General features: G+C 42.7%; 1 protein-coding gene and 1 pseudogene across 3 annotated transcripts in view; one reads left to right on the forward strand and one right to left on the reverse strand.

Annotated features, from left to right (window-relative positions):
• Positions 1-205: 205 nt before the first annotated feature.
• Positions 206-22,883, reverse strand: part of LOC148017815 (vacuolar protein sorting-associated protein 60.2-like) — a 44,307-nt gene continuing 21,629 nt past the window's right edge. The window contains exons 2-8 of one of the 3 annotated variants that reach the window (XM_087661629.1): positions 7,320-7,418; positions 3,075-3,226; positions 2,886-2,979; positions 2,684-2,755; positions 1,332-1,443; positions 1,103-1,251; positions 206-857 (exon numbers count right to left, since the gene is read on the reverse strand). In XM_087661629.1, the coding sequence (XP_087517755.1) occupies positions 804-857; positions 1,103-1,251; positions 1,332-1,443; positions 2,684-2,755; positions 2,886-2,979; positions 3,075-3,226; positions 7,320-7,388 (702 nt within the window). In that variant the 5' untranslated portion in view covers positions 7,389-7,418 and the 3' untranslated portion in view covers positions 206-803. Of the gene's footprint in view, positions 858-1,102; positions 1,252-1,331; positions 1,444-2,683; positions 2,756-2,885; positions 2,980-3,074; positions 3,227-6,202; positions 6,466-7,319; positions 7,419-22,883 lie in introns of those variants that run through there. The other 2 variants (XM_087661630.1, XM_087661628.1) reach the window with 2 other exon arrangements.
• Positions 20,727-22,791, forward strand: LOC148017816 (uncharacterized; annotated as a pseudogene).

Consider the following 22,883-nt stretch of genomic DNA (forward strand, 5'->3'; position numbering starts at 1 on the left):
ATCAAAGACTCGAAAATTTTTTTTTTTTCAATACTACACATTCAATTCCTCCATGTCTCTTCTGTGCTCATGTAAGTGACAATACTGCAAAATGTAAATATTCCCCCAAAAAATACACCTTTTTCATTAGTTATTCTATAGTTAGCCCCCTTGCCCTAGTTCTATTATTGATTTCTGAACTTATATCAATACATCGTGCATCCTCTTTGACCAAGAACAAATATAAACCAATAGTTCAGTTTTCATCTCACTCAAGTCTTGCAAAAGCACAGTTACAAAAGTAGGGACCTAGGCATGCAAGGAATCCACCAATACATATCAATAACACATTGTAGAAAGCCCATCTACTGTGAATAGCCATGTAGAAGTATGTTTATCTTTTTAGCATGTATAGCTGCAACTGACGGCCTTTCATTGTCAATACAGAATGGATGAATCAAGATAGGAAGGGAAATTACTTCTCTCAATTGAGACAGCCCCCATAGAACTTTTTTGCAGCTTTATGAAAATCAACTGAATATTGGAAGGCAGAGAGATCTTTCATCTCTGCTCAAATTAATCCTGGGTGCACAATGGCCAAGGACGTCCACCTGCAGAGTTGTTAGGAGATTCCACTTGATCCGTAATAAAATCAGAAAAATGCTGCTGATGAAGACAGGAAAAGTGCTGCACCTTAGCTAGGTTCACAGTTTTGACTTGTTTAGTATACATTGCACAGAGGTAAGCCCCAGTTACAGAGATCTAGGAGTACAAGAATCTAGCAGATTTTACACAGTTTACATTATATCAAGGAAAACAAACGCCTATGAACGCATAGATGCCCTTGGAACTGTAGGCAACCCAAAATCATCTGCAGCCTAAACACAGCAAAAACAAGAGATCACAATTTCAGAGTTGTGTAAGACCCTTCTGATCACAGTGCTATGAAATGCATAGCCCCTCTGCCAAAAGTACTCTCTTGCCCCACCTCAAAAGATATGCATCGCTGGTTTTTCAACAGTGCTTCCCTCCAAACCTTTTACCCCCCTACACTTGCCCTCCACACCCAGCCCATCATGTACCACCCCACATTTACAAGCACACAGAAGGGAAGAATCAAGACCTGAGGCTGTGGAGCTGCTGTCTGCTCAGAGGGCACTGCTGGCAAGTTGAGGTCTATATCAAGTTCAGGCTCCTTATCTGGTTGGAGATATGCTGGGACACCACTGGATTCTGTTTCTAAACCCATATCTGCCTCTAGCGCATCCAATTCTGTAATATAGAGGATGATTCCAGTAAATAGGGAAGTAGATGGACAAACAAGTAAAGACCAGATAAACAAGAGTCAATACCCCCTAGGAGTTCATCTTCATCAATATCATCTGGGACACTGTAGCTTCTTCCCAATGACTCTTGTATTTCATTGCTAAAATCCATAAGATCCATCATCTCATCCTGCATTTTCTGTTAACAAACATAATTTGAACTGAATTAGTTGCATACAGAGGCATCTCTTACTAAACACTCATCATATATCAAACCTGTCCAAGGATCCGGACTTGACCCACAAAAGCATTAGCAGGCCCAATGTCTAATCATGAAAGATTTGTAACCCAGCAATATATAATACTACTATTGACAGGCTTGATAGAGGCCTAGGATCAATTCAAATAATCACATGCTAAATGTGAGTGTAAAGTCTTTGTTGATGCTGCAACCTGTGCATTTGACTTCAGCATTCCATCAATTTGTTGCATAAACAAAAATAACCTTACAGGGGAGATCACAGAAACATGACACTTCAAACACAAATAAAACTGTGACTTTGCTCACTTTTAATTTTAAAGGGATTCTCCTGTGGACACTACTCAGATTGATTGTTTTGTCGGCCTATCCAATCATTACACTGACTTCCTTTTTTGCAGGTTTCAAAAACCCAATTTGAAGGAAAAGAATGCTTTAGGAATCAACAATGGCAAGCTAATATTACATGATCACATAGGTAAACAGTCTGAATATGAGATTGAGTAAGCATGCATGCTTCATAAGACACCAAAATCTTTCCATTCAGTACAATAAGGTTTATCCAGCAAAATAGAGTACTATTATTAACAGGCTTGATAGAGGCCTAGTATCAAGCCAAATTATCACATGCTATATCTAAGTGAAAAGTATTTGCTGATGCTGTAACCTGTGCATTTGACCTCAGCATTCCATCAGTTTGTTGCATAGACAAAACCAACCTTACAGGGAAGATTGCAGAAGTCTGACACTTAAACAGGAATAAAAATGTGTGTTTGCTCACAAAGGGTTCTCCTTTGGACGGTTCCCAGGTGGATTGTTTTGTCAGCCTATCCAATCATAACAATGATATCCTCTATTGCAGGTTTTAAAATCCCCATTTGCAGGAAAAATGGTTTAGGGAGAAACAATGGCAAGCTAATATTCCATGATCACATAGGTAAACAAGTCAACACAATGAATCTGAGAATGAATAAATATGTATGTTTCATTACATAATCTAGCATGCTTCATAAGACACGAAAACCTTTCGAATGTAGCAAATTAAGGCAAATCACCACCAAAAAACAAAAAGGATTATTTGCTAGAAAATGTAATGCATCATTGACATTTAGAAGATGCTGCTTAAAAGTACTATCCACTGCAGACCCAAAAAATGCTTTACAGGAGACAGACTCCTTACATCCACATCTTCAATCTTCAAAGTCTTCAGAGTTCCCTTCAAATCCTTGTTTGCTGCTTTCATTGCAGCCATCTGCACACAGACATAAGTGTCAGTGCTGACAAGCTGTCAAAGATGACCAGATAAAAAGCTCAGGGTCGTTAAGAAACTCACACTAGACCCTGAGAAACATGAAAGAAAGAAAACCCACACATCTACTTACAGTCTGTTGAGCATCTTTAATACCCTCAGTTGCAAATGCAACCTGGTCAAGATTAAATGTTTGATTATATAGGGTATCCCTCTGACCTTCATACCTGGCCACAAAATCTGTGTGAACACTCTAGCTGAAAAAGGACATTGTGTCATAGTAAACAGCAAGTGCAAAGACAACACTGAATACTCAACTCACATTTTTTTCTGCTTCAAGATCCGCATTGCACGTGCTTTTACTGCCTCTTGTGCAGGACCAGGTCTGGTCCTCTTTATCTGTTCTCTGTACTTAACAAGTTCAGCATCAAGCTTCTTGATTTTCTCATCGACACTCTCCCCACGTTTATTTATCTGCAGAGAAAAATGTAAAAAGTCAACAATCCCAAGTTTATGCAGATTCTGAGGATTGTCCTCCTCCATAACAACTTTGCACTCAAACTTTTGCGGTGACTTTAAAAGAGGACTTCTTACTTGGAAGCACTTATTGAAACAAAGTTAAGCACATACAAGCCCAAAGTCATTCGCAGCCTCAAACATGCCTAGGTTATCATCTGATAAATAAGTTGACTCTTGTGCCTTACCCACCATACATTCCATAGTTTAACCAGACTCTCACTTCACCTTGGACATTACATTGTCCTATCTTCCTCTTTCAGGTTAGAGCATAATGCAGCATAGGTATGCCCTCAACTTGTCTCCCAAAACTGGTAGTTCCATCAACATGATAAACGCAGCAGGGTAGAGATTGAATGGAACACATAAACAAAAACCGAAAAGAGAATAATGAAAAATCCACTAACGTGTAACAAAAGCAAATACAACAGCAACACAGCCATCATAATAGTGGGGAAGAAACAAGACTAGAGCCGCATCATCCACATCCAAGAGCAAGGGTGAAATTCACACAATGGAATGCACAAGTACATGTGAACCCACGAAGGGGCTAGGACACATATAGAGTATAGCTCGACTCAGTGACCCCCCTGCCCCGGTAAGAGGGACCAAAAGCGACTAAAATAGTGGCCACCCAGTAAGATGATCTAACATCCTCTCTCAGGTCAGAGGTGGAACATCGATGAACCAAGTGCACCCCAGCATACTAGAATAGACCTATTACATCCACTAGCTACTACTCACAGAAGCACGGTGATCCTCAAGCACCACCAGTAGGCCAACTGTAGGAAGGTGTATGAGCTGTTGCAGATCAATCACAAAAGTTGTGAACAAGCTTGCCAAACAACTACTCTCTCTCTCTCTCCCTCTCTCTCTCTCTCTCTCTCTCTCTAGCATGAGTATTCCCAATGGTTCTTTCATGTAAGCATGCACAAAAGATGTGGATGCAAGAACATGCATGAGGCCCACAATCTTGAGAAGGATTGTTAGCGACTAGAACGAATTCATGGGCCCTAAGGCAATAGCATCAACAGCCAAGGAGCTAGAGGATGGATTTCATGAAGAACCAAGAACATCCTTCTTCTTGGACTTTCCCTTTCCTTTAAAAGAGCCAGCCTTCTGGCCATGTTTTCTACAAACATAGCAAGGAGACTACATAGTTGCTACTTGATGAAGGCAGAGTGAACTGTCATCAACTCATTCTTCACACGCTTGAGGGAGAACTGCATGGAACTCATCGACATTGTAAGTGAGAAAAGAGCTAGCCTTAAGGATGAACTCCATTGCCAATCACACACATCTTGTCGGTTGTCCCAAACCAACATTGAGATATACCAAAGTCAAAAATGCCTTTGTCCTGTGCTGCTCCTAAGCCACAATCAACTCCCCAATAAACATCAGCTCGCTCTGAGATCAACTTCGAGCTGGCTACTTTGGAAAGTGAGGGCTTCAACTCCTACTCTATAACCAATTTCCACAAACCTTTCACAATGAACACAGCCTTCATCATCAGCTTCTGATTGGCATAAAGGCCCCTTCACTTGAGTATCTTGATAAGAACATGGAGAAACCATAAAAAATGTTAAAGAAATTGAAGTGAAACAAAAGGAATGGTGCTACCTCCCCGTGTCGAGGCAGGAGAGATGGCTGCCCAAAACTGCAAATCTGAGCAGAAGACACAACTAAGGAGGAAGTACCATGTGAACCAGAGGTGCCTTTGAGAACTCAATACTAGGAAAGAACACATAAGACCTAAGAATGTCTAATATCATGTAAGAACGATGCAATGCAAAGCCTAAGCACAACATTGATGAGGATAGAGATTCGACTAAATGCATAACCAGATAAATGCAAAAGAGAACAATAAAACAAATCCACTATGTGCAACCAAGTAAATACAATAATCTCTCTTCATATCCAACAGCAAGGATCTCATAACTAAGATTAGGACAAGACTATCACAACTAAAAAAATCAACACACACAGTGTGACAAAAAGGCATTGATTGGGAAAAACTCCTTAGAGACATGATATGATGCAACATGGAGCTATTAAACACATAATGTCTCGAGGACATGAAATTTTGATGCCTTGCTCAGCATTTGATTAAGTGTTAATCAACAATACAAATGTAAGGTGCACATGTGATGTGAAATCTACGGAGCAAATTGAAGGCCAGTCCCTAAGCAAGCCCAAGGGGCAAATTGGTTTGAAGGCTTGTTAGTTGCTATGGATAACAAGATATATTGAAGATTGAAGGAGATCAGGTTGTATCTTAGTATACTTTATCAATACAAGTTAAAGAAATACTGCAAGGGATGCTAGTTTTAGGGCCAACGGGGTGTCCAATCTCCAAAGATTAAGTGGTAACATTTACATTTTCAGTTCATATGAATTTTATGCTTGCTGTAATTAGTGCTTAATCAAATTACTCAACACCCTATCCAAGAAGGCAAGCTGGTTTCACATCAGATGTTGGATATTGGTGAAGACTTAACTCTCAATGGCTTTGACATTTGACTAGTAGATGAATCATGACACTGCTATGACAAGACTAATTTCTCCCAATTGTACTAGGAGTGTTTGAATGAAACTTCTCTCTCCTCACACACAAAGACCGAAGAGACGTGGTGATTGTGAAGAAGATAACATGGGTAGGGTTGAACCACAATACTACCATATATTGGAATAGGGGAGGTGAAACACTAGAAAGAGAGAGACTCAAAGAGGGAGAAAGACTACAGAGTATTTCAGGATCAATTGAAAAAACAGGATATAACACAGTCATGGCTTTGTTTATAGGTCAGAGGAAATCAACTAGCTTGACCTTTTTATTTAATGCACCTAAAGTGTGATCACATGGGGTGATACATTCATACATTAGAAATCACACAAGTGCGCTCACATATGAGGGAAAATATCCCTAACACAAACCTGCTTAACCTGAACTAAACTTGAGCAATTTGTTGAGTCTGGCTGATATATTTCAACTGAGACATTTTGGCTAACCTCCAGAGAGCTGTCATAAGAGAAGAACAGCAAGCCTCGGAAAGAGCCACCAGCCCAAGTCTTAAACATTTGTTATGGAGTAGATAGCTCTGCTGAAATATGCACATTCTCCGGCACAACAAAAACCTGCTAAGGTGGCTCAATTTTTGCAGATCGCATGTTTTCCAAGGCAAGGTGGTGGTTGCACAGGATTTCATCTCAGAACAGTCCTGAAACAAACCTTCCCTGCTGTGTTTCTCTTTAGGAATAGCAGCCACACAGTTTTCTCGCAATTTGCCCTTTGAAACACCAGCCTGACAGTGTTTCCAGCTCCCCTTTCCAAGATCAGGATGAAAAGCCTGCATTTTGAGTTCAGTCCTGCTTGTCAACAGCATACCTTCTAGAATATTCTGCAAGCAGTACTGAAATGCATCAGTGTGTCAACTTCAAGTCTGGAAATACAGCCTGTAATTGATCAACTATGTCTGCCGTCCAGTCAGTTTCTTCCCTTGAAGGACTTTATCCATGGATGTCGCTTGCAGTGAGTGTGGCTGTAGCTCCTCCATGAAGATTCATAGGCGCACTGGCGCCTTCAGCAGTTCATTTCATCACATGTGCATTTGAACCACTTTGTTCAATCAAGTTGGGACCACCCATGCGCGTGTGTTGGTTAATGGTTCTTCCTGAACTTAAGCTGACTGAAGCCAATGGGGGGAAGACACCTGTACAAGGATATAAAATCACGAGATATTGCAAACAAGAACTTGAATTCTCACCTTCTGTCCCCAAATTGAAAGACCCCACCCTGTGCTTCATTGAATCATGACCTCAACAGACCACTAATAAATCTCAATCAATCATGAACTTTCCATAAATACTCATAGTAGCAAAAGGTATTTCAATGTTACTAACTTGAAACTACAAAGATTGATATCTTTTCCATATAATGGAACACTTGTTCAATGTATTTATACCATGCAAACTGCTAGCAAAGTTGTGATTGCATAAAGACAAAGCTAATTGGGATTTCTTGCTAGAGAAACAAGATGGATAAGAGACACACCCGCTCAGTTGCCTCTCCTACAGTTGGGGGAGGCGTTTTCTCTTTCTTCACTCCAAAAACGCGCTTCATTGTTGACTAAGACTGATTCAAGCAGCTGATCTGCACATTGAAGCACAATTGTTTGTTGTTGTTATTGTTCTCATCTCTTCTCTATATGAAATCCTTTCTGACACGCTAGAGATGAAGAAAGAGAGAACATTTCAAGCTGTCTCAGAATTGAAATTTATATTGATTGGATAAATCAATCTGAGGACAACTAATGAAATGCCCCCAGACAGTTATGCCTCCCACAGATACAGAAAACCATCACAGTTTGAAGCATTAACAAGAACAGAACAAGAGCTTATGCCTCCCACAGAGACAGAAAACCATCACAGCTGGAAGCAATAATAAGGACAGACAAGAGCAAGTAATCAGGTCAAGGAAAACTAAATCATATTTATCTTTCATAGTAATTCCCAAAATAACCCTCACGACTAGCTGAAATACCCCTCAAATTTTAAAAATTTGGAGAAATACACTTCAAGTTTGAGTAAAATTCCCACAGTACCCCTCCATTTTGGCCAATAGTTCCAAATGCTCCTCATATTTTGTCGAAATTCCCAATACACCCTTGAGCATTTTCTGATAACCAAAACTCAGCATGTAACAACTTGCACTTCTTCTTCACTAATAATTGTTAGTCATCACCCCTAACAATTTTTATGGAGAGTCTCCCAATGCAACAATTGGCCTAACGGCCAACATCCTCACCACAAATGTAAGGTGACAGGATAGATGGCATGAGAGTCAACAAACGACCCAATATGTGAGTGGGGCACCTATCACCGCAAGCATTATCCACCCCCTTTTTAATCCACCCACTACCCTCCCAATGCCCCAACCCAATTGTGAGCAATCATGATCTATCTATTAGCAGTTTAGTCGGCTCACAAATGAATTTAGGCATGTGCAGTTGCGGGTTCGGCATTGTAGACTATTTTAGGTATTTTTTATTGTCATCATTCTAGAGATTTGAACCATTTATTGCTGGCCGGATATCCTCGCTCTAGATTATTCATCATCCACTTGTAGATTCCCAGTGCAGGTCCTGTTAGAGAGAGGGAGCCGGTGCTAGTGCCCACCTGCCACCTACTGTCGCAGCCATGTCATCACCATCTGAAGGATCTGCAGCCTGATTTTTCTGACCTGCAGCCTGCATTTACAGCCAGCAGCATGACTGCTGTTGCCATTATCATCATCATCATCTGATCCAGATTGGGCTGTGTTTCAACCTGTATCACCTGCATTTTGCTTCCTAGAGTCTCTTTGACATTATGCTGCCCAGAGGACCAGGTTTTGCTCCCACCACTGCTCCCTAACTCATCATCATTTGCCATGGACTGTTGCTGCTGCATTTTGGGATCCATCTCAAGTACAAAACACTCTCTGAGCTGTTCTCAGCATCCCCAATCTCACTCTTGACTCAACTCTACCCCTTAATCTAAGTCAGACAAGGACATTAGTAGGCTAACACAGCTTTGGTCTGCCAGTTTCTCTCCCCAAGACACTTAGGTGGAGATCCATTCCTGAGTATGTCCTGGCAGCCTGTTCTCAATGTGTTTCAGGCACACAGCATTGCCACATTGCAGAGCAGACACGTGCCACTTGGGCAGGCAGCATTTTTTACAGCATTTATGGCCAGGCGACTGATTGTTGACCAGTTTGTTGGTCAGCCAAATTCCTAGCTGCCTCCTATTTACAGTTGCCCCCATTCCTTGTGTCAATCAGTTCATTACTGCCAGCCATCCTCATCTTTCTTGTCATCATTCCATGCCTCTATCTAGTGGCTTCATTGATGCTTTGTGCTGCATGTACGGGCTGACAGACTCTAGCCTTGTACCTCCAATTTCAGTCAATTTTGTTTCTTGGCTTCCACCGTGTTCCTCTTGTCTCCATCTTCTCTTCCCAGTCCATGTTCTTGTTCATTTCCACTATGCATTCTCATACAGTATCACACACCAAGGTGGGAGCCAGAAGTGACTACAATGGAGCGTTTCTTTCTACTACAGCAGCAATAGCCATTTTCTTGTGCTTTTGGCAAGCAATTTTTAAAGGACATAGATGACAGACCAATACAATTCAGCACAATTGTGTGCATTGGGACCATGAGGGCCACCAAAGTGACAACTAAGACCGAGAAGACCAACATTCTAGTCGCTATGAACATGTGAAACCAGCCTCCCTTTAGTGGATGGTTGGTAATTTCCTGATTACAAGTTAACTACAGCACTAATCATTTATTGCAAAACTGAAAATACAAATTTACCTACTAAACTTTGGACAATGGATACCCAGTTTGCCCCAAAATTGACGCCCTTTTCGGTATTTCTTTAGCTTTATTGAAGTAGAAGTTGATTTACAATGGGATTCTCCCAATCCCCTTCGCAATCCAAACTCCCCTTACTATCCAAAGTAACTAGCAAGTCTTCAATCTAGTTTGCCCCTAGATTTAGGCAATCAATTGGCCTTCACTCACTTTGAGAAGAGTGAAAATGCCCCAAATTTTATGGCTGGCTGGTCCTCCACCTGATTTCAGCTGAAAATCACCTTCAGCCCTAAATAATTCAGGACTTGGAGTCTTCAATGTCTAGCTGGCTTACCAAGGTAGCTACTAAACCCTAGTTTCAATATCAAGGTTTATAGCAGAGAGAACTGAAATTCCTCAATCTCCAAGGGTCCAAATGATGAGACTTCAAAGCAAGGCTGTGAAATGGCTGGGGAATGTGAGAGAATATTGAGAAAGAAAATTCAAAGTTTTGTCACAAAAAATGACAAAAAATCAGTCAAATGCAACTGTTGCCCTGTCCCAATAGCAATAAATGGGTTTGCTTGCACTTGGAGACCCAAAATCTGTTGACACCTTCAACCTGGAACTATTGTCAAATTGCCCAGGATCTGGTGCAACTATCAGCTGCTCCAAATCCGCAAACGCCTACTAGTAATGGCTAAAACTCACCTTACAATGGTTACTCCAACTGCTCACGATGTGTTTCCAATAAGAATGAGTGATTCTCTCTCCCTCTAAGCCTTTGTTTTTGCTCTCCCTGTTGAGAAGCCCTTCACTCGTAGTTTGCGTTTTTGCATTTTTGCGTTTTGCATTTAGGGTTTGCAGCCCCAAAAAGGGGCACCATCCTAGTCTGACTGTGCCTATTTATAGGCCACTCTCTCATTCATTCCTCACGGCTGATTCATTTAGTCCATCACCTCTTCTCTCCAGCCTCTCCACTACCCTCACACCCCTTCACGAGGACATTGCGGTTCGTGGTTCGTTCGTGGCTGTCTTCATCATCTTCCTTATGCTACGGCACCCTTGTTCCCTTGTATCACATTCACTCCATGATTCAAAACTTCCTCATTCCATTCATTGGAGTTTCTTCTCTCTCCTCTTCTCTTCTCCATGTTTGCCGAGTTCACTCTGTGTTCCTCCCTGCCAACCCTACTATCTCACTGGTACATCATCTTTTGACATGGTATCAAAGTTGGATCTGCTCAAACAGCGGCAAAGATCCTCCACTCCAATGAAGGCAAAGACCGGTGGCGGGTTTGGCATCCACTTCTCTTCTTCTTCCGCTGCAACAAAATCTCATTTTTGCAGATTTCAGGTGTTTTCAGCTTGCTGCCTACACCCCTTTCGTGGAGGACATCGGACTCTCAGTTGTCCCTTGCTATTATCTATAGTCTGGCACTTGTTTCCAACCTTCCACCCGCAGTTTGCAGCTGTTTACAGCAAAACGACTGTTGCTGATCACTCTTCATTCAGAAAACAATCTCATTTTTGCAGATTTCAGGTATTTCAGCTTGCTGCCCACACCCGAAACACAGAGCACATCGCGGTCCAAGCTGGCCATCGCTATCTACAACAGTCTAGCACCTGTTTCCAGCCTATCACACTGTTCGGAGCTGATTTCAGCATATTGATTGCTGCTACTGTTTTTTTCTTGCGTTTTAGTCTTTCTCTCACCTACTACCTATGTTTTGTCTTTCTCTCTCTTGCACAATGTCCTGCCTGCGTTTTTAGTCTTTCTCTCTTGCAGGCTGTCCTGTTGGCGCTTTTAGTTCTTTTCTCACCTACTGCCTACATTTTTAGTCTCTCTCTCTCCTGCAAGCTGTCATGCCTGCGTTTTCAGTCTTTCTCTCTCCTCACCTACGTTTTTCTACTGGTTGCAACCTCTTACTACCGGTCACATCCTCCTCCCACTGGCAGCTCACTTCCAACCCTTCCACTACCCTCCCACCCCTTGAGGCGGACATTGTGGTTTGTGCTTCACACTGCCCTCACACCCCTTGAGGCGAACATTGCAGTTCGTGGTTCATGGTGGCTGACCTCTTCCTTCTTCAACAAGGCACACTAGAATCCATGGCTTCTTTACCAACAGATGTCCAAACTACTGGCTACTCCTACTGTGGCATCACCGGACACACCACCAATGCTTGCCGACTTCAACCTTTGCTCCCCACCCCCCCAGAGTATATATGCCTTCCACCAGGCACTCCTTGTGCCACCTCTCCTTTCTGAGCCACAAAGATCGTTCTGCATCGGCTATCAGAGTACTATGCTCAAGGCCATAAGACGCATCCGATAGGCACTAAGTCCTTTCGAGCACATGGAGGATCAAACGGCACTGCGACCTCCTGGAGATCGTTGCAATGCCAGCGGCAGTCTTCTTCTACTTATTTTCAGGTACAGTGGCTTCCACGACCTACGGATTTGCAGTCCGCTTCTTCGAGAGACAATGGCTGCTCGACTCCTTCCTCTTCTTCGGGTACCCAGTCTGCTCCACTGAGAGACAGCGATTGTTGCCCACCTCTTGCTCATTTTGAGTCCGACCCTCAACTACTCAGTTTCAAGAGGCTGCCTCTGGGAGCTCTTCAGCACCCCAGATACCTTCTTCAACACAACCGGTGGCACTTCCTTCATCATCAGACATTTCAGAGTCCATGATCCATGAGTTTTTGGATCCCCTATCTACTTCAAAGGGGGATTCAGAGGGGGATGTTATTTCTTTGCCCTTAGAGGGGGCATCTACTTCTTCGACTTCAACAGGGGCCCCTCCACCTCCCTCCTCAGAGGGGGAACCTACTCCACATGAAGTTCTTCACCCATCCTCTACTTTCTTGGGGTGGTTGTCTTCGACCAGTTATCTCTTCTATTGCTTTCTAGGATCTTCAGGTACCACCTAGATCAGGACCTCAAAGGTTCAGCCGCGACTTGGTGACGAGGCCTTCTTATTCCTTCCAGCATGGATGCATGGAGCTAATGGCTTTTCTCCGGAGGTTGAGTTTTGGGTTCTCTAGTTCACTCTATCTACTGTTCTTTACTACAGGTTCCCTTTGCGGTGGAAATCTTGGATCTTAGGGATCCTCTACCTTCTATGCATTGCATGATTTCATCATCTTTGTACTAGGGCGCTTGGGCAAGTGAACAATTTCCCACGAGGGACACTGTCCAAGTGGCACCTCCTGCATGAGCATTCTTCAGCATGTAGCACTGCATCTCCCCCTCACTCTTCTCTTGTTTCTCTTTTTGGGCCTGAGAAGGGGTGTTGAGAAACCCTTCACCCTTCACTCGTAGTTTGCGTTTTTGCGTTTTTGCGTTTTGCGTTTAGGGTTTGCAACCCCAAAAAGAGGCGCCATCCTAGACTAACTATGCCTATTTATAGGCCACTCTCTCATTCATTCCTCATGGCTGATTCATTCAGTCCGTCACCTCTTCTCTCCAACCTCTCCACTACCCTCACACCCCTTCACGAGGACATTGCGGTTCGTGGTTCGTGGCTATCTTCATCATCTTCCTTATGCTACGACACCCTTGTTTCCTTGTATCACATTCACTCCATGATTCAAAACTTCCTCATTCCATTCATTAGAGTTTATTCTCTCTTCTCTTCTCTTCTCCATGTTTGCCGAGTTCACTCCGTGTTCCTCCCCGCCAACCCTATTGTCTCGCTGGTACGTCATCTTTTGACACTCCCAACCTTCCCCACGTTTTTCCTAGCCTTAGCTGGAAAATTTAACAAATGGCAACTTTTTTGAATGAATTTCTAGCATTATACACATTATTTATTAATTTTCAGTCTAAAATTACTGAAAATTAATATAATAATTATTTTGGAGTCCAGAAAAATAGTCTGACCAGCTAATCATTAAATTGGTTCGGCTACTTCATCTTCCGAGAGAGCCCTATCCCATTTTTTACTATCAAATCGGTGTTAAGTACCTTTAAATGCCACATCTATAGTGTTACCAACTAAAAGTAATGGCCAAATAAATGACTTAGGCCAATAACTAGCACCAAATACCACATAGTATCTATACAACATAACTAATCGCAACTTATACATTTGACATCCGTTGATTCCCTCAAGACCCGAGTTCATTAATTTGCACTAACCTCAGTTGCACCTCACATGTGCAACATTTACTTAAACATATGATTAAAAACTAATCCACATGTTAAGTATGTTGAGCTTCTTCAATTTACACACTTCAGTTAGGGTTTCGCATTGACAGTCCCAAAAGGGCTGGTGTCTACATTTTGGTCACTTTTTCAGTGGCCGCCCACACAATGGTGTGCCACCCTAGACAGCTTATACCTATGAATAGGCAGTCACTTTATTCATTCATACACCACTTCAGTCATTCTCCATCCCTCTTCCTCCGATACTCTTCCCTCTTCTCTCCGTTGCTGCCCATACCCCTACTAGAGGACATCACAATTCATGGTCACCCTTTCTTTTCTCCTTCAGGTGCCTTGTTCCTGTTACCTTTCAGGCTACATTTGGAGTCTTCACCCTACTGGCATCATTATCTGATAGCTGGCGACTTCTCTGCTCCACCAAGTGGCATCAGTCTACTTATGTGTTGGGTCTTCTCCACTTGGAGAAAAGACAGTCTCCACCTACTTGCGTCATCATTTACCTTGCGTTTCGCACAGAGGAGGCCAATACAATTTGCGTTTGCCATCATCACGCATCACCTCCACATCTAGCGACCTTTCCCACACAAGTATCAACATCTAACTATTTGTGTTTTTAGCAATCTGAGCTCTAGCATTTGCATTTATAGCCTGGCTCAACTCCTCAACATCCGGGGACTGGTTCGCTCCCTCGACAATTGGTGATCATCTTCCTTATCTCTGATGGCATTAGAGGACTACGGTTCACTCCCTCAACAAATGTCCTTCACCTTCCAGTGAGTGATTACTTTAATAGCCCACTGCCCAAAGGATTGTGTTTCACTTCCTTCACCGTGTAGATTACCACAAGTGTTGCCGCCTAAGTCAGACAAGACAGGATAGTCATCTTTTGAGCTTCAGCTCCACTATACCAGCTTTTCTTTTCATAGCATGATTTAGTGCATCATCATCATGTTCTTGTGTTTCCGAGTTTTTCTTCTCTCCTAGTGTTTTCCATACATACACTGTGTTTCTCCCCACAAACCCTATTGTCTCTTTGCATTGTCACACAATTTAACATGGTATCAAAGCATAGATGTTATCTTGACATGGTATCAAAGCGCATGAGCTCAGAGAGCTAAAGATCCTCTTCATCAGAGAAGGCAAAAGCAAGTTGCGGATTCGGTATTATCTACTAATTTTTCACTTCATTTCCACTGCATCAACAGGTGATAGAGATACCCTTCTCTTCCTCTCCTACCCACCCTCCCTTTTACACATTGACACTCCAATGCTATGACTTCTTCACAGGCAGATGGACAAACCACAAGGTGCTCCTCTTCCAACATCACTGAACCTCCCACCAATACTTGCTGACATGGATCTTTGCTCCCTATGCCACTGCAAAATATGCATCTACCCTAGGCACTTGTCGTGCCACCTCTCCCTTCTAGGCCACAAAGTTTATTCTACATCAACTTTCAAAATTTTATGCTCTAGGTAATAAGACACATATGATGTGCACTAAGTCCTCTTGAGCAAAGGAGGATCATCAAGCACTACGGCCTCCTTGCGACTGCCACAATGCGCTATGTGTTGAGAGTCATCTCCTACCACGTCAGCAGTGCCACATGGCAGCAATCGGACTATCCGCCGACTGCCACAATGCGCTATGTGTTGAGAGTCATCTCCTACCACGTCAGCAGTGCCACATGGCAGCAATCGGACTATCCGCCGACTGCACTCCACTGCATTAAATGCAGCCGACTTGCCTATTTTGGTCATTTTTCAAACATTCTTTTCAGCCTTTTTAAGGCTGAGCTTCCAACTCACTTCCTTACTTGTATCTGACAAATTTCAGCCTGCTGGTGACGGAGACAGCACTCGGGGTTGATGGAGATCAAGGTCCTCAAGGCAGAGATATATGCAAATATTCTCTTTGCACCCGTGTATAATTCTGCATCCTTATACAGTATTCTTCACTGCAGATTTTCTGCATTTCACTATCTCTTTCTCTCTCTCTCTTCTCTCTCTATTCACTCTCTGTCATGGTCATTTGCTTCCACATTGCTTCACTCTGACATGGTATCAGATCATTGAAGGACTGACCTAGGGTGGATCTCACTGAAGAGAAGTTTTCAACGCAGCACAAGGCTGTGTTCTCAGTATTCAAGCTAAAGCCGGTGAGCTACGCATCAGAACAAGGCTGAGGCAAGTATGGGCGTGCAAGAAAAGAAAAGTGTTCTCTTGGAATAAGCCGGGATCTTTGCATGGCCAAAATGTCAAAAGTGGTGCAGCAATGGAAGCATAAACAACATGCTTAAATAAACTGCTAAACACAAGACAAAAGAAAAGAAAAAGATAATACAATATAGATGAAAACTCAGATGTATACTCGGGAAATGGAATCCGTATACCAAGACATGAGACAGTACAGATACAATGTGAGTCACCGGCTGTGGAGGAACTAGAACCTACTCCCTCTCTCCAAGGACTGTCCAGTGATGAATGAATGTGGAGGAGGGAGCCATACAATATATAACAAATGCCTACAATATGACAGGTCGGCCAGCATTAAATGCTGGCCGACTGGCTGTAAATAATGCCCAAACCTCAATAAATAATGACAAATAAAATGCCTAAATAATCTATATGCCCAGCCTGCTGAACCACAAGTCCAGACTCAACCATGAGCTGACTAATCTGCTAACACCCTCTCTCAGATCATGGGTGATCTGATATAATACAATATACAATGATAATGTTGCATCATAGTACATACAACAATATCTACCAGAGTAGAACCATGGATACCCAAGTAGTGGGTGCACAAGCCACCACCAAGGTGCCTCGGAGAGAACCTAATGTCGATGTTGATCGTACCAGCTCCTGAAGATAGAGAAGATCATAGCAGCTCTCAATGTCTGTCAACAATGCCCCTGATGTAGCATACGTGACCATCCTGTCACGAATGCCGCAGTGCATAAATGACCATGGATTCCCCGTCTTTGGCCAGATCACCGAAGTGTCCCCTCATGTGAGCGCCAAACGAAAACCACCCGCTCTCTATCAAGTAACCAGCCCATCATGAACCTCGATGGCAATCCTAGCTCCAGGATTTGTACCTGCTAGACTTCGATCGATGCGTCAGGGATATCCCTCTCTGGATCCTGTGCATCTGTATAGAAATATAGATGAGGCGCGGCTGCCCCATCTCACCACCCTCTCACACTCCCTCTCTGGCACTGGAGAGTTGTGAGGGATGACCTCATCACCACCACTAGAAAGCAGCTGAGGAAGGAGCCACTAAGCCCTTCCCTCGATCCAAAGAAGAGAATCCCTTCCGCGCCTTGGACTTCGCCGTGGCTGGAGAATCAGGATCAGAATCTGAGGCAGATGACTCGTTGGAGGAGTCTGCATTCCGCTTCGTCTTCTGCTCCTTGTTCTTCCTGTAAGCCACTAACTCTTTGCAATCCTTCCTTAAATGACATTTCTTGCCACAGTGATAACACTGGGCCTTCGACTTCTTCATCTTGGAACCCCTCTCTGAAGCTACAAGAGCCTCACTTGAACCTCCATAATCTGATGAAAGCCTCCTCTGTAGTCGCAAAGTAGCCTCATGCTCAAGTAGCATGGAGGACATGTGAAAAAAAACTGACAAGAGTCGTAGATGTGTGCACCCGTAAAGCATTTGCCACTCCATCAAACTCCCAAGGAAGCTTGTAGAGTACCGTACCAACAAGATGTGCCTTTGATAGGGCAGACTGCATAGTGCGAAGCTGGTCTTGGAGTTGAGTAACACGAAGTAGGAAGGATTGAATCGTATCTTTGGATTCAAACTTCAATTGTTGGAGCTGGCCATAGAAAGTAACGGCCCTCATGGTGGAAGGAGCCTCGTACATCAATTGTAACTTCAACCATACATCTGAAGTTGTCGTACAGGAGGTGACCCCGGTAGGATTTCTTTGGAAATACACCGAAGTAATGCCGAATAAGCACGTGCATCATCCGAATCCCATGTAAGCACAGCCTCCTCATGGTTGACTTCATCAAAATCAAAGGGAACTGAAGAAGGTTGTCGAGGACGGGCCACATCACCGTTAACCACGTACCATAACCGCTTTTGAATAAACCAAGCAGTCATCACTGCACTCCACGTGTAATAATCACGTCCATGGAGCTTGTCATCAATGGATATGCATGGAGGAGACATCTGGAGAGGATTTAGAAAAAAAGTAGAGAAAAGAAAGGATTGGGAGAGGGAACACAGCCAAACCACAAGCACAGACTGCAAAAAACAAGAGTTTACATGCAGTATAACCCAAAATCTGCTCAAAAGAAGCCAAAATCTGCTACACAACGTCAAAAAATCAGTACAAAACTGCCAGAAATAGTAACAACGGCCTGTTCTGCCAGTCGCCCAGCCCAAAATAGTGCTGAAAACAGCAAAACGCAGGCTGCACACTGCATAAACAAGTGTAGGAAACTATCGCCAGCAGCCTGATTATGAAAACACAGACTGAAACAGATGCGCAAGTTGTACAGATGCTGATGTCAACAAAAAACGCAAGCAAAACAGGTCGCCTGATTAGAGCAACAGCTGCCTGATCAGCAAAGGGGAAAACAGTCCTGAAGTCAGCAATAAAACACAGCAAAAACACAAATCCTGATATCTGATACCATGTCAGAAGTGGTGCAGTAATTGAAGCATAAACAACATGCTGAAATAAACTGCCGAACCTAAGACAAAAGAAAAGAAAAAGATAACACAATACAGATGAGAACTCAGATATATACTCGGGAAATAGAATCCATATACCAAGACATGAGACAGTACAGATACAATGTGAGTCACCGGCTGTGGAGGCTCTGGCACCTGCTCCCTCTCTCCAAGGACTCTCCAGTGATGAATGAATGTGGAGGAGGGAGCTAGACAATATATAGGCCAAAATAAATGCCTACAATATGACAGGTCGGCCAACATTAAATGCTGGCCGACTGGCTGCAAATAATGCCCAAACCTCAATAAATAATGACAAATAAAATGCCTAAATAATCTATGTGTCCAACCTACTGAACCACAAGTCCAGACTCAACCATGAGCTGACTAATTTGCTAACACAAAAGAGACAACCATTGGGACAGATTGGACTAATGGTTTATCTGAGCCTTAGGACCGATTCCATATTGAATGGGCACTGAAGAATAGAATGCCAGTGGTTTGGGACTGTGTGCTTAGCCACTGGAGATGGTGCAAGACAATGAGCCTCGTCAAGACAGAAGATACACATGTGAGAATGCTCACGGAATAAAAGTCACCATAACTGAGCCACATTACACTTTTTGATGTGGTCACAATGATTAAAGTTGCTCAGAACAACTTGAGGAATGCAAGGGTCACCATCCCTAAAATTTAGGGAGTTCCTATTTTTGGACCCCGGAATCTGTTCACGTCATTATCTTCGTTTTAGCACAAAGAATAATTCTTTGGTTTGTACCGAGGTTAAATTTTGCACAAATCATGGAGAATTTTAGACTAGAAGGTTTAAATGGGAAAATTGTTATATGTATGTCATGCGGCACAAATTCGAGAGAGAGAGAGAGAGAGAGAGAGAGAGAGAGAGAGAGCATTAAAAAAAACGTAATAGGCATAAGGGGCAGATGGGAGAATGAAGTTTTGAGGAGCTGAGGCAGATTGCTGCAAGAAAATAAGCCATGGAGGGTACCTCTACGTCCCTAACTCAACTACAGAGGTAGAGCTTGCTCCCTTTGATCAACTCTCTCTCTATTCTCAAAGAAAATGCTTCGCATGATGGGCAGATTCCATCGAAGGTACAATTTGGTATTTTCTCTGAAATTTTGCACATGAATCATGGAGTATTGGTCACAAAAAATGCAGGACATGCTAGGCAGTAAGAATAGTGAATTCAGAGATCTGCAGACTGTAATTCTGCACACGAATCATTGAGTTTTGGTCACATGCTGAACAGTAAGAACTGTGAATTCAGGACATGCTGGACAGTAAGAACAATTCAGGACATGCTGGACAGTAAGAACAGTGAACTCTGGACATGTTGGACAATAAGAACAGTGAATTCAGAGATCTGCAGACTGTAATTCTGCACACGAATCATTGAGTTTTGGCCACATGTTGAACAGTAAGAATAGTGTGCTAGATAGTGAGAACAGTGAATTTTGGACACGTTGGACAGTAAGAACTGTGAATTCAGCGATCTGCAGACTGCAATTCTGCACAGGAATCATTGAGTTTTGGTCACAGAAAATGCTTTCCTAAAAGGGATGTTGATCTGGACATGCTGTACTGTTCTTATGCAGTTGGGATTTACTTAGAAGAGATGAAAACCAACTGTTCACAGGTTATGTATTTTGGAACATTATCATTTTTGTAATTTTTCATCTTTTAATTGATAAAGAAATATCGAGAGGGGCGCCGGTCTTCGGGGCCAATCTGGTGTTGAGCGAGGGAGTGAGGTCTCTACTTATGTGTATGTGTGTGTGTAAAGACCAGGTGTTAATTGAAGGAACTACCACTTTATGTGAGTCATAGACCGGTTTTATGATTCCATCCCTAGAATTCGAATTCTTTTCTGTAAGAATTTAAGCTCGGACATTTTTGGGTAAAAAGGCCATACACAGGTTTTATAGAGATTACAGGATAAAGGCAAAGGAAAACTCCCTCATGAAGAAGAGAGTTCTTCTGCTTGTAGACATCGAAGAGAGAGTATTGGTACACAGGTGTCGGCACCTTCTAGAACCGACATTGAACCACAAGATGAGGAGCAAGAACAGGACTTGTTTATGACACAACTCCTCAGTATGGTGGGCTCTTTCGAATAGCTTGTAAAGAATCCTTAGATGTAAAAGTTTTGACGTCACATAATGAGGATTCTCGAGCTGAGTCATCACGTCATACCATGGAACGCTCAAAAATGCAAACTTCTAATGTGCGTGAGCATGTGGAAAAGACACCAAACATGGAGACAGGTCCAGTGCAACAAGAAGCACGAGCACAGGACCAGGGAGTGAATGGTCAAGGTAGTAATGCACGAGTGGCACAGCAAACTATTCCTCCTCAATTTGCTACCTATCCTAGTTACTTTGGTGGTGGGTCAGTTTTTCAAGCAATGGTTGCATTACCCACAGGTTATCAGGGATACTTGCCTAGAGGGCCACCAGGAATGATGCCTATTGAGGCAATGAACCCACTTTATGCTAATATTGGTCTACAATCCGGTTATCAGACTCTGCAGAGTCCTTATTTGATGCCTAGAGTACAAAATGCAGCCGCTAGTTTTTTTCAGCCTAGTGGACATATGGCAACTAAGACAGGTGAAATGAATGCTGATAATGCACATAAGGAACTCCCCTTTTTACAGCCACCTGTCTATGACAACCTGACACCAAAAAGTGCAAAGCCTAAAGACTATAAAGAGGGTGGTCAGGCAATAAAGTTTGAAACCTTCAGTGGTATGCAAGATAAGCTGAAAGCATTGACATTTATACAACAGTTTGATGCAGCTTACACAGGGAGGGAATTTTATTGAGACTTCCAAGGTGCGGAAAGCTGCAACTTTTTTGAAAGGTGATGCTTTGCAGTGGTAGAACATATTGTTGATGCAAGGATATGCACCTGCCACTTAGGTCCATTTTAAACAGTTGTTTGCAGCCTCATGGTTAACTAACACGTTTGAAGTAGATATCATGACTGCATGGCATAAATTGGACGCGGCAAATTGTACGGATTTAGAAAAGTACAATAAGAAATTTTGGGAAACACTTTTCCCCGTGAGTTCTTATAGGACAGTGCCCCTGTCAGAACAAATTGAAAAGTACTGTTGCTGCTTACCCGAAGCCATCAGGGATTATTGTACCAAGACTAGGTTTACAAATATGGTACAGTTAATTGAAAATGCTAGTGTGGCAAATGCATTGTTGAAAGGAAAAGCTAACACCTTTAAAGGCATTGAAAAGAAGAATTCTCATTTTAAGCAAGATCCTGGCAAGAAGAAGAAGCAATTTCTAGAAAAGACCAGCTTTACAAAGAAGTCTTTTTGGAAGAAAAGATTTCAGTAGCAACCTCAGACTTCTTTTAAACAAGGTAAAGGACAGAAGAGGCCACATTTTGGCAAATCATTTGAAGAAAGAAAGGCTTTAATGATGGCTGGTAAATGCTTTATATGTGAACAGAAAGGCCATATTGCTTATAAGTGCCCACAGCAATCTTCTAAAGATGCGAAGGATAAAGATGCGCCAAGTAGAAAGAAGCCCAACATTGGCTTAGTGCCTGATATGGTGGGAGATCAATCAGTTGATGATGCTACAAAATTGTACATAGCTTGGGGAAAGATCAGAGATTCCACAATGCTTATTTTCTTTGATCCTGGAGCTCATGCAAACTTTATCTCACCAGCATTGGCAACTAAGTTGGATATACGTCTCGAGGAAATGGGACCACTTGGACAGGCTGATTTGGCATGCCCAGGACATACTGAACCTGTCACCCCCATTCTTGGCAAACTTGGTATGCATATTCAGAGCTATGTGGACACAGAGGAGTTCCATATTATGCCTTTAGAGAGTTGTGATGTTCTATTGGGTATCCCATGGTGCCACAAGAAGTACGCTATCTTGGATAGTTACAATAGAATGATTCCTCTTGTACATAGAGGCAAGCCTCATGTGTTAGATGTGAAGCTTAAAGGAGAGTCTGTCCCAATTGTTTCTGCTTCTGCAATTACTTCTGTAATGAAAAATCATATTTCTGCGTACTCGGTTTTTGCAAAGCAACTTAATGAAGTTGACAGTAATGTGTCTGTACAAGATGAAAGTAGAAGGGCTTTCTTGGATAAATTCAGTGACTGTTTCTCAAATTCGTTACCAAGAGAGTTATCCCCTGAGAGGCCTGAAGATCATACCATAGATCTTATTTTAGCAACTAGTCCGCCCAATAGGTCACCGTACAGGTCAGTGCGGCACAACAAAAAGAGATTATTACACGGATTAATGAGCTTTTAGAGAAGGGACTAATTCATCCTAGTAGTTCTCCGTTTTGTTCGCCTGTGTTGTTAGTTCGGAAAAAGGACGGCTCTTAGCGAATGTATATTGAC

This window comes from Lygodium microphyllum, chromosome 21 (assembly GCF_053477565.2).
Source record: "Lygodium microphyllum isolate KBCC chromosome 21, Lygodium_microphyllum_v1.1.10, whole genome shotgun sequence".
Classification (NCBI taxonomy): Eukaryota; Viridiplantae; Streptophyta; class Polypodiopsida; order Schizaeales; family Lygodiaceae; genus Lygodium; species Lygodium microphyllum.